The following is a 10,475-nucleotide window of genomic DNA, read 5'->3' on the forward strand; positions in this document are numbered from 1 at the left end:
TTTAGATTTGCGTGGTTTTTTTTTTGAGTTGCAAAATCCACTTGAACATGACGCTGCTTTTTTCGAAATTTCTCAAAAACCATTCGAGCCACAGAATTCGTTTTGGCATCGTTGGATAGAGAATTGAATGCACCAATTAGTTCCATTAATAAAGATTGAGTATGGTGTTCTATAAAAAGACATTTATTTTTGGAGTACAGTGCATTTATTGAGGGACCCTGCTCAGTATCTTATGCATAGTCAAAAAAATTTCCCTGCTCTTAATGGAGTAAGGAAAAGAACATATTTTCAGCAAAAAATGGGTTATAAAGTGGGACTTGGATTGGGTAGAGTTGAACAAGGCCCGGCGAGTTTCCAAGCACCCGTTGCGGTACCCCCCAACGCAAGGAAAATCGGTTTAGGCCATAGTGTCCCATCTACTAATTTAACAAACGAGACATGGGATTTTTCGCAAGAGCAAATTATAGTCGAAGAGAAAGTCGATTGGTTAAACAATACGAATAGCACCGACATAACTCCAAGTGACTTAGAAAATTGGCTGAAAGAGGGACCTTCTAGCACTGAAGTTATCAAGAATTCACCTTTTTGTGATAAGACAGTCATTGAAAATGTTTTTAATGCCAAAGTAAGACATATATTCTAACTATTGAATTAGGCAGTCAACGGTTTTTTTTAGAACATCTTTGATGAACTTGATGCGGAAGACCTGAACAAAGCAAGAACGAGAGCGAACCCTTTTGAAACTATACGAGCAATGTTTTTCATGAACAGAGCTGCCTTAAAGATGGTTAATATCGATGCGGCATGTGATTTTATGTTTACTACTATGGAAGAAAACGTAAGAAAGACGCAGTGCTATCTTCCATTAATCTCAAGTTACACATTTTGTCAGGAGAATTTCAGCAATAAAGAGGGCCCTATTTACTTTGCGGACATATGTGCTGGTCCCGGAGGTTTCACTGAATATATTTTATGGCGGAAAAAGTGGTGGTATAAAGGATTCGGAATGACCCTGAAAGATGAGCATGATTTCAAAGGTAACTATTATTAATCAACTAGATTGTCTCAATATTTTATCGGATCTGGAACATTAGTTGCTGACTCGTGCTGTGCTAGTATTGCGATGTTTCAACCCTTATATGGCGCGGATGAACGAGGAGATATATGCAACCCTGATAATCTGACCGATTTTGCTGATAGAGTGGCCAATGAAAGCAAAGGGGGGCTACATTTTATGATGTCTGATGGAGTAAGCCTGGAAGCTTCGGTTGTAATTTGCGAACATTATTTTTACAGACTTTAACTTTAGGGATTTAGTGTGAAAGGCCAAGAAAGTCTACAAGAAGTGATATCCAAAACTATTTACGTTTGCCAGTGCATACTGGCACTGAAAACACTAAGACCACATGGACATTTTGTTACAAAAACTTTCGATATTTTCACGCCATTTAGTGTTGGACTTCTCTATTTAATGTATTTGTGTTTTGAAAGTGGTAAGTTTTAAGTTTTCAATACGCACAAATAGGAGATATAGCCTGCTTTCAGTTGGTATTATAAAACCGAATTCGTCTCGTCCCGCCAATTCTGAAAGATATTTTGTGTGCCGTAATTTTAAAGCAGATGTACGTACAACTGTTATAAAGGAATACATGTGGAAAATAGTGTTTAGATTGTGGGAATTGAAAACTTTGGATAAAGATATTTTGGAGATAGTTGATGCGGAAGTTTTGAAGCAAGATGCTGCATTCTTTCAATATATTTTCGACAGTAATACAAGGTAAAAAGCACAAAAGCTGAAACTTTTCTGTATTTCATAGCATCCATTTAAATATTCGATTTTTTTGAATTTTAATTGTATTTTCACATTCATTTTTGCAGAATTGGCAATCAACAGATTGTGGCTTTAAAGAAATTGGCAGCTTTTTGCAGAAACCCTAATTTGATCGAAGCCAGGCAAGATGATTTACGTAGTCAGTCACTAGAATATTGGAAACTTCCAAATCAAAATAGGAAACGTATATTTTACAGAGTTCAGGATCTGCTTACCGACTTGGGCCTGAAAATTTGTAAGTGAAAAAAGTACAATAATTTTCTTATATGTATGGATTGACTCAAAATTGGCCTCATCTCTGTAGGTGTTTGTCTGGAGGTAAAAAATGAATAAATATGACAAGAATCCGAAATAATAGCAAAACATTAATTCACTCTCTCAAAAGAATTAATTTGCTTGTTGTAAACAATATAATGCTATAATAATGCGCATCTAGTGTCAAGATGTTTCGACCAATTTGAAATGTACCGAAGGAAAATAAACTTTATGCAATTTCGACATTGTTATAAATTTGAAGCTTAGAAGAGCAAAATTAAAAGGTACAAAATTCATGAATTTTAAACTTAACTTAAAATTTAGATTAGAGGTAAGCTCCAGTAACCCCTGAAAATTGACTGAGCAATTTATTGATGTAAATGGAATATACATGTTTATGTTTTTAGCGCAAGTTGTCTTTCAACTTCGGTACGTCCACTCTTGGGAAGCAGCAAGGGCCAAATTGGGAAACATTAATAACTGGCTCTGCGCATATATATATAGTTCGGATAGAAGCCAAACAGTAAATTTCGTGGCAGGTGAGTCCCATAAAAATGCATACTTAGTGCATTGTAGATTGACTTGATATCAAATTTCAGGAGTGGGATATTCCAATACGTTTCATTTGCAAAATAATCAGAACTGGGTTAAAATTCAGAGTCTCCACCTTGTGAAGGGAACACTGCTTCTAGCAGATTTCGTAAAAGAGAAGATATTCGTGAATAATCAACAGGTTACTCGACATAGTTTGCATGTTATAGATGCCGTTTCTTTAGGATCAATGAATCTTCTGGGACATTCATTTGAGGAAAGGTAGGCTTTAAAAAAATAATTGAGTAGTGGCAAACTGAAAGAAAACTGTTTTCAGGTCCAAACTGATACGTATTTTTTGCAAAGCCGTTAACAAAGAAAGCCAGTCAATATATTCAGTACGTGTGCGTCCAAAGCCGATGCAAAAATTGTCAAACTTTTTGTCCGACGATAGCCTTATTAGAAATCCTAGCACTGGTAATTGTTCAGTGAATTTGCCAATAATTGGATTTAAATCCAATTTAGAAATGCACGACGTTAATGCTCTGTTGCTTATAAATACCGAAACTGGTGAGTAAATATTTACGAATGTGTATTTTCAAACAAACTTATTACAAAGCTGAAAAATGTCTTATGGACTTCTTATTGATCAGATAAAGTTGACAGTAATGTATGTAAAAAACTAACATTAATTTAGGCGCATCTGACCATTGGGTGAGATCCGGAATGAACGAATTCCACAAAGTCAACATGTTCATGCCCTGTCAATACTTGGATCAATTTAAGAAACACATAGCACAGGAGTGGAGCATGATCTAGTCAAATTCTAAACAAAGTAAGTAATTTATATTCTTTGTAATACAAATGAATATCTTAAAATATAGTTTTATTAACTTTAAAATAAATATTTTGACTTCATTTCAATTATCACCTCAGCAAATCATATTCCATTATTTTCCATATTAGGCTAATTTTTCTAAACATTCTAAAAGTGCAATATCAGTAGTTGTTATCTGCGAACATTCCATGTCGTCCAAATCCATGGGATTTCTACCGACCTTTTCAAGTCCAATATGCTTTATTTTGCTTGTACATCTCAGTATAAAATCATGTCGGTCCTAAAATGTATGACTTCAAAACAAGAACATCAAATACAATTAAAAACGATAAGAAATCAGCTATTTTAAAGTCCACTTTCAATTTGATCTTGTGTGTTTTAAGCTGTATGTCGAAGTAAAAATGTATCTACTCGTACATTTTTACACAATACAGCTACAACGTTGTTTGGCGGATTTTGATTTTATATAAATATAAAGATATCACTTATGACTTTTCTTACATGAAACACTAAATATGGTTTTTAAACGCACTTCATAAAACTGCAAACTGGGTTAAAAAAAATTCCCCAGTTCTTCCTCTGTTGAATTGTTATAGTTTACAAGATCCCTTAATTATGCAATATTGAAAAAACTCTTTCTGTTTGCTTTATACTCATTAGTAGGTAGTAATTAAATGTTAATAACTCACGATATCTTTAAAATCCTTTTCTAAGCCGTCAAGCGCTTCTTGCAAGTGCTTGTGTTTAGAATATCGCGCAAAAATTACATAATGATTCCCTACGGCGAAGGAATGTGTATCAAGGTGGTGTTGAAAAATCAAATTACACACTGACACAATTTGCCCTTCATTGATCATATCCAATACCAGAATGTTCTTCGGAGAATCGCAGATATTAATGAGCAAAAGTCTGCAATTTACCAAATAATTACCATTTTACTTTTTTCATAAAAAAACCACCTTTGTTCCCTATCGGCCATCCAAACTTGCTGATCAGCCTCATTTATTATTTTTTTCACAACAATCCCCACGGTATCAAATTCGTTAAATAGACTGTTGTCGAAGAAAGTCTCCATATCTTTTATATGTGTGACTTTACGCTTGAACTTCTCAAATTTTCGGTCGCTTGACCGGCCTTCTATTTTGAATTGGGTATTTTGACTGGCGTTTAAACCCCAGACTGAACTATAAAGTCCTCCAATAAAAACTCGATTTAAATTAAAAGTATAATCTGTACCTGCAGGATGTATTGAATAAGGTTACAATTTCTCCCTCTCTCAGTTCATGTAAATGATTTTCTGTGGGTTTCCACACTTGTAAATCATGAATCTTGTCTGAGTTGTAACAAGCATCGACAATTTTTATCTTTAACAACGCCTTTACTGCTCTTTGAGATGTTTTATCGTCATTCCATTCAGTTGTATGCGTACTAGTGGATTTATCCAGAGAGTAATTATAGAGAATAGTGTTTTGTGTTGATGTGAGCATTTCCTGCAATAAAAAAGTAAATGTTTAATTGACTCATTAGTTGTTCCTGGCTGATCCACTACCTGCAAATTTTCAGGATCTTTACTTCGTTGCAAGATATCATATAGAATTTGAGGATCTTCAATATTCTTAACATCTTTGTAGCTCATTGATTTTACACCATTATCGGCCGATTTGTTGTGCAAAGAATCCACTCGCCTGAACTTTTCACTGTAGAAGTTTTGTTCTGATCGTTCGTCTGCTTTTTGGTTTCGCCACACTAGGCATAAAATCCATGTTTTCAAGCAATTATGGGTATATACTGCACATACCCTTTTTGCTTCCGCACGTTTCCAAAAATTTTACCGGGTACACTCTGAGAATGAAGCACTTCAAACACCCAATTTTCCCTCCGTTCATGTTAATGCTCGACAAGGGTATTACAAAAGGTCCTGCTTGCTTTTGATAGCCCAGTTTGCACCACCACAACGCTCTTCTTGTCGAGTTGAAACTGATTTTCAGATGAATCAAATCGGTTGCTTCTAATGGATGACACCCTTCGCAGTTCATCAGTTCTGCCCCGCAGACGATCATTTTAGTGCCAATTTTTATTTTTCCTCTAGTTATTTGATCACAGAGGGGGAGGTCTATGACCGTTCTGATTGGGTACCAACCGTCGGTTAGTTCCAGCTCATACGTATCATTAATCTGCAAAAGATGGAGTTATTTAAAAAATATTGCAAACCTGCTGCCACACACAGTTTACCTTAATTACTTTGGAGACGCAAAGTACCATTCGCTTCTGAGGGCAATCGTCTGCTTCAAAGATTTTTCTTAGGGCGGATCTCTGAGCTCTGTCGATTTCCACGTCGTACCTGAAACGCTTTGTCTACAATTCTGATTGAATTCCATACTTGAAAATTTAAGACCTATATTTCAACTGTTGCATAACGTTCTCCACCGATAAACACCCATCAAAGATATGCGGGAACATTCTTTCGTAACTGGCAAGTTTCCAGATAATCCACTTGTAGTGGTTCCTAATCCAATTTGACGGTATCAACGTTCTGTCCACTCCTTCCAGCAACTTAAAGCTATGTTCTATTTCTGATATGCCTATCTTAGAGTCTACATTTGGTATTATCACAGCACCATCTTCAGTTGTGACATGTGATATTCTGTAAATATGTAATTTGTCAATATATCAAGCTGCTGTATATTTCTCCTCACCGTTGGCCACTGATAAAGTGCATCAAATGTGAGTTTTGTGGATTAATTTGATCTAAAAATCCATCCGCACCAGCTTGAGCACCCGGCTCGGAATACTGGACATACTCTTGAAGCCTGACTCTGTTGGTTTTTCTTTTTGATTCATATAATAACCCTGGTTTGGGTCTAATAACACAAGATGACAAAATAATTCATATTCAAAATATTTAAGTTACCTTAAAGCCTGTTTACTTACTTGATCTTTTCCTTCATAGGCAAATCCAATATAGTTGCCTGCTGAGCTAAAATAGCCTGTTTTTCATTGACGATCCTCAATTGTTCCTGCAAAAGCAACCTTTCTTTGTCCAAATTCCCCAACCATACTCTTGCGTCGGCTTCCGCAGGCTTACTCAAGCTAAACGTATTACTATGGACAGTCATTACTGTTGAATTAAGGCTTTTGTGAATAGTTTTAGACAAGTCCAAGCTGGTGTTATATGCACTTGGAGAGAACATGCTGTCTAATTTTTTTCTAGCACTTGGTATAGGCGTCGAATTACAATTCTGCGGTTTTAAAAGATTTTCGAATTTCACAGGTGTCGAGGTTGAAAACGTTTTCGGTTCCAAGTCTTGAAATAAATGGTTTGCCATTTTAATTCCACTTGGTTGGACTTGAATGGTTGGGGAAGCAAAACAACCCAATCTTTTTTTGGGTCTTTTAGACCCGCTTGACGTGGTAGAGCTACAGTTTAAATCTGAAATGTTACAATCCGAATCTACTTCACATATCTTTCGCTTTCTGCTAATAATGGTTTTGGCCTTCCAGTTAAGTTTTTCTTTGTTACTGTTTATAGTCTCCGCCAACTTTCCGATGCTTTGTATGCTTAACAGCGGCTTAACCGCGCCGCTTTTCTTGCATTGGAAATGTGCATGAATTTTTTCCAGCATCTCGCTATATTTATCTGAGATATTTAAAGTTTGTTGTTGCTCCACCAGTGGAAATCCCTTGAGATCATTTGTCGCTTCACACTCAGATCTGTCTTCAAGTATTGTTTTCAATGGGCTTCGAAAGTCTCCCGAATACTTAAAGTTTCTGGTGGGCGGTTTAAAGATTTTAGTTGTGAAACTCGCACCTGCAATTCAATGTGTATGTGAGTTATTTGGGTAAATTATGTGATTAGTTATAAAACAGTTAAAGCGTGGTTGAGATTGAAAGTTTCATGAAAAATTACCAGAGTCAAAAGATTCTCCCTCAAATATATCCTTAAAGGTTTTCTTAACTTGCGCTGCAATGGATTTGTCAGCCCTTTGATAAATATTAGCTTGTTGTTTCTGCAATGTGTTTGCAGTTTGAAATACAATTCCTCCTAAATTAAGATCATCAAAGTTTTCATCTGCAAATATATTTCGCTGTTTTACGGAACCTTTGCTCTGTTTTGTTCCTAGACTTGCTGGTTTATTTAAGGAATGGTTATCTGATATGATTGAACTGTTGCTTCGGACTGTATTTTCAGAACATTTTGAATTGTGATTGGGTTGTGGTGATTTTGTTGCGCTCAATTGCATATTAGAAGTTTCGAAAATTTTTGGTTTGTTTGAATAAGTTACATTTCCAGAGGAGACTTCAGAAGGGCGAAGAGGCTGTTTGAAATGCAATGATGTTGCTTGAAATCCACTGCAAGCAGGTTTTAAGTCGTCAAAGTTTTCTCCTTCAAATATATTTTTTCTTCGATCGGGTGTCTTTTCTATGGGGTTTTCAATTTGCTTCTTTAAAACTGGCATAGATTCATCGCGTTTTTCGAAGTTGAGCAATTTCTGGTTGGGCTGATTACAGCTTGTGTTTAAATGCACGGAAGCTGATTGAAATCCTTTATTGGATCCAATATTTAAGTCGTCCAAGTTTTCCGTGTCAAATATATTTTTTCGTGTCTTTTCTGCGGCGTTTTCAATTTGCCTCTCTAAAGTTGGCATATAGTCGTCACGCTTTTCTAAGTTCAACAATCCGTCTTTACAGCTTGTATTTAAAAGCAAGGAGGCTGCTTGGAATCCTTTATGACAACCAGGGATTAAGTCGTCAAAGTTTTCGCCTTCAAATATTTTTTTTGTTCCTTGAAGTATATTTTCCTTGCTGTGGTTAATTTGTTTCTTCAAAACTGGCATAGAGCACTCACGCCTTTCAGAGCTGAACAACGCTTCTAGTTGTAAGGAGGCTGCTTGAAATGCATCATTTTCAAGGCTTAAGTCTTCAAAAATGTCTTCTTCACATACGTCTTTTGATTTTGAATCTGTTGAAGGAATTTTAGTTTTTGGGCTTTGATTGTTGCCGATAATATCCTTATTTGTCGGATCTAAACTATCCAATCTAGATTGAGCAACAGGCTCTCTCGCTGAAATGTTGCAAAACTTGTTATTATAGGCACTAGTTTGGGTAGAGTTGCAGTGCAAATAATTGTACTTATTGTCTCTTGAAACTCCTGAGAGAAAAATGTCATCAAAGAGTTTCTTGGAAATTTCAATCTGCGGCTTTGAAACAGCGATCTGTTTCCCTGATCCTGTTTGAAAATTTCCAAATTCTGGAATGTTAACTGCATTTCTTTGGATTTCTGTATTCTCCACTAATGTGGAGCCAGTGCACTCTTCTAATGGCAATATTTGGTCTGTTCTGGCAAGAGTTTTGTCAGTTGTTTGGTTTGATTGTAGATCGTTAGGAATTATCGAGCTGAAGCTTATGGTGTTGATAATTTGAAGCCGTTTCTTTTCTAGGGCTTCCAATCTTTTGATTCTGTCTGCAACAGTCTCTTGATCCGTGGTATTTTGAAAGTGTGGATTTGGTTCTGCAGCAGACACATTACACTCGCTTTTTGAGCCATTTTGATACTCTATGTTATAGCTAAGGGCACTTTTGCACTTCCGAAGAACTCTTCTGTTTCGTATTCGGTTTTTAAGCAGCTTTTTCGACTGTCCTGAACATAACACTGGAGATAAGGGCAAAGTTACCTCGTTGTTGGATATTTCGGAATTTTCACCGCTATCCATTTTCCTAAACTGATTCGTAAGTTGAATGTGGGAATTTATTAGAACCAATTCACTTGTAAACAACTTTTTCTGACCGGGAAATTGTGTTTTTCAAATATTTTAGGTTAAGTGGATTGACGTCTGATAAAACTCTATAGATAGCATGATATACAAGTTATGTGGTTTTAATGACGAATAAAAAAATTTCAAATTTGTGAGGGTTTAGGAACATCAGTTTGCTCAGCAGATAGTTTATTGTAGCTGACTTTCTAGTTTTAATCCCTTTTTGCCTGCTGTTGTTGTTTCGCGTATCTAAAGTTGCCTGCGTAAAGGAACCATAAACTGGCTATTCGTCAAAGTATGTTTGTCCTTATCCGTTTCAAAGAGCTGACAAAGAAGCAAACGAGCCGTTCGGACCGTTGGGCCTGCGTGATGTGACAAATTCGCGCGTGTTTTGAATGGTACCCTCCACGAAGAAATGTTACTACCTGTCCATGATCAGTTTAAAAACATCTTGCTGATGGTACTGACCGATTGGGGAGGTTTATTTTCGCCGGTCGGCAAACACGTGTTATCTAGCAAAAGAGTTTGTTTGCAGCAAACCGTTTGTATATAAAAAAATGTGCGATAATAATGAACAGAGTGACGGGAATTCTCCAGACGATTTTCTGGACAGTGAAAACTTTAAGAGTTTTATTGCACAAGATGTGGCAGTGAATTCACATGTAAAGGTTTCCACGAATCGGCAGAAGTTCTCCCAGCCATCCACACTTTTGGAACGAGGGGATGGTTTCAGTTTGGAGAGCACCCCACAATTGACGGTTCGATATAGAAAGGTCAGTCATTTATTTATATTTATTTTAATTAGGCACTGTTTTGGGGTAAGTTTTCGTATACAGTGTAAATTTGCCATGCGATATGAGCTGAGCATGTAGAGCTAAAAAGCCCCTTAAATTTAATGTTTATGAGGGACAGTTGCAACCCCAGAACCCTGCACATGTGCGGAAGTAGAGACATGCTTCCGATGTTTGAAAAATGAGTTTTTAGCCAGAAGAACCCCATACCAAGGGTCATGGGGGTCATGATCACCCCATTCAATTCTCTATCCAACGATGCCAAAACGAACCAAATCTAAAACTTCTTGAATTCAAGCATTTTTTGAGAAAACTGCCAACAATTCCCTACCCATGGTTCACTTTCTAAAAAGGCCATTTATTTCTGTCTAAAATGATGCACAAATGAGCGCTCTTGCTCATTTTGCCTCCGACATATGAGCAAAAACGGGACGGAAAACATTAAATTTTGGCATAATCTTGCACCTAAGTGTCTG

The 10,475-nt window shown here is 36.6% G+C and overlaps 3 protein-coding genes across 5 annotated transcripts in view; 2 read left to right on the top strand and 1 right to left on the bottom strand.

Annotated features, from left to right (window-relative positions):
• LOC109546456 (cap-specific mRNA (nucleoside-2'-O-)-methyltransferase 1) overlaps positions 1-10,475 on the top strand; it is a 39,307-nt gene that overhangs the window by 2,399 nt on the left and 26,433 nt on the right. Inside the window, exons 3-13 of one of the 3 annotated variants that reach the window (XM_048669463.1) lie at positions 293-625; positions 677-838; positions 893-1,037; positions 1,095-1,249; positions 1,310-1,493; positions 1,546-1,777; positions 1,879-2,066; positions 2,494-2,625; positions 2,686-2,899; positions 2,955-3,187; positions 3,315-3,452. In XM_048669463.1, the coding sequence (XP_048525420.1) occupies positions 293-625; positions 677-838; positions 893-1,037; positions 1,095-1,249; positions 1,310-1,493; positions 1,546-1,777; positions 1,879-2,066; positions 2,494-2,625; positions 2,686-2,899; positions 2,955-3,187; positions 3,315-3,436 (2,100 nt within the window). In that variant the 3' untranslated portion in view covers positions 3,437-3,452. Of the gene's footprint in view, positions 1-292; positions 626-676; positions 839-892; positions 1,038-1,094; positions 1,250-1,309; positions 1,494-1,545; positions 1,778-1,878; positions 2,067-2,493; positions 2,626-2,685; positions 2,900-2,954; positions 3,188-3,314; positions 3,523-10,475 lie in introns of those variants that run through there. The other 2 variants (XM_019917419.2, XM_019917420.2) reach the window with 2 other exon arrangements.
• Positions 3,442-9,529, bottom strand: LOC109546455. Its single transcript, XM_019917417.2, has 11 exons — positions 7,363-9,529; positions 6,387-7,263; positions 6,152-6,316; positions 5,851-6,099; positions 5,688-5,796; positions 5,254-5,629; positions 5,005-5,201; positions 4,692-4,945; positions 4,415-4,639; positions 4,145-4,364; positions 3,442-3,735 (listed from the first exon to the last, which is right to left on the bottom strand). Exons 1-11 carry the CDS (start codon positions 9,164-9,166, stop codon positions 3,580-3,582), a joined length of 4,632 nt encoding a protein of 1,543 aa, XP_019772976.2. The 5' UTR covers positions 9,167-9,529; the 3' UTR covers positions 3,442-3,579.
• Positions 9,656-10,475, top strand: part of LOC109546457 — a 29,918-nt gene continuing 29,098 nt past the window's right edge. Inside the window, exon 1 of the mRNA XM_019917421.2 lies at positions 9,656-9,981. Coding sequence (XP_019772980.2) covers positions 9,766-9,981 — 216 coding nt within the window. The 5' untranslated portion in view covers positions 9,656-9,765. The remainder of the gene's footprint in view (positions 9,982-10,475) is intronic.

Source organism: Dendroctonus ponderosae, unplaced genomic scaffold (assembly GCF_020466585.1).
Source record: "Dendroctonus ponderosae isolate FM_Combo_2020 unplaced genomic scaffold, Dpon_F_20191213v2 Dpon_F_20191213_8, whole genome shotgun sequence".
Taxonomy (NCBI): domain Eukaryota; kingdom Metazoa; phylum Arthropoda; class Insecta; order Coleoptera; family Curculionidae; genus Dendroctonus; species Dendroctonus ponderosae.

What these genes read in the sequence shown, in the direction of transcription:
- LOC109546455 (XM_019917417.2), bottom strand. Translation starts at nt 9,166, where the DNA reads ATGGATAGCGGTGAAAATTCCGAAATATCCAACAACGAGGTAACTTTG. An exon ending in AACGTGCGGAAGCAAAAAGG is followed by an intron (nt 5,202 to 5,253) that starts GTATGTGCAGTA and finishes TTTTATGCCTAG; the next exon opens with TGTGGCGAAACCAAAAAGCA. An exon ending in ATGGCCGATAGGGAACAAAG is followed by an intron (nt 4,365 to 4,414) that starts GTGGTTTTTTTA and finishes GGTAAATTGCAG; the next exon opens with ACTTTTGCTCATTAATATCT.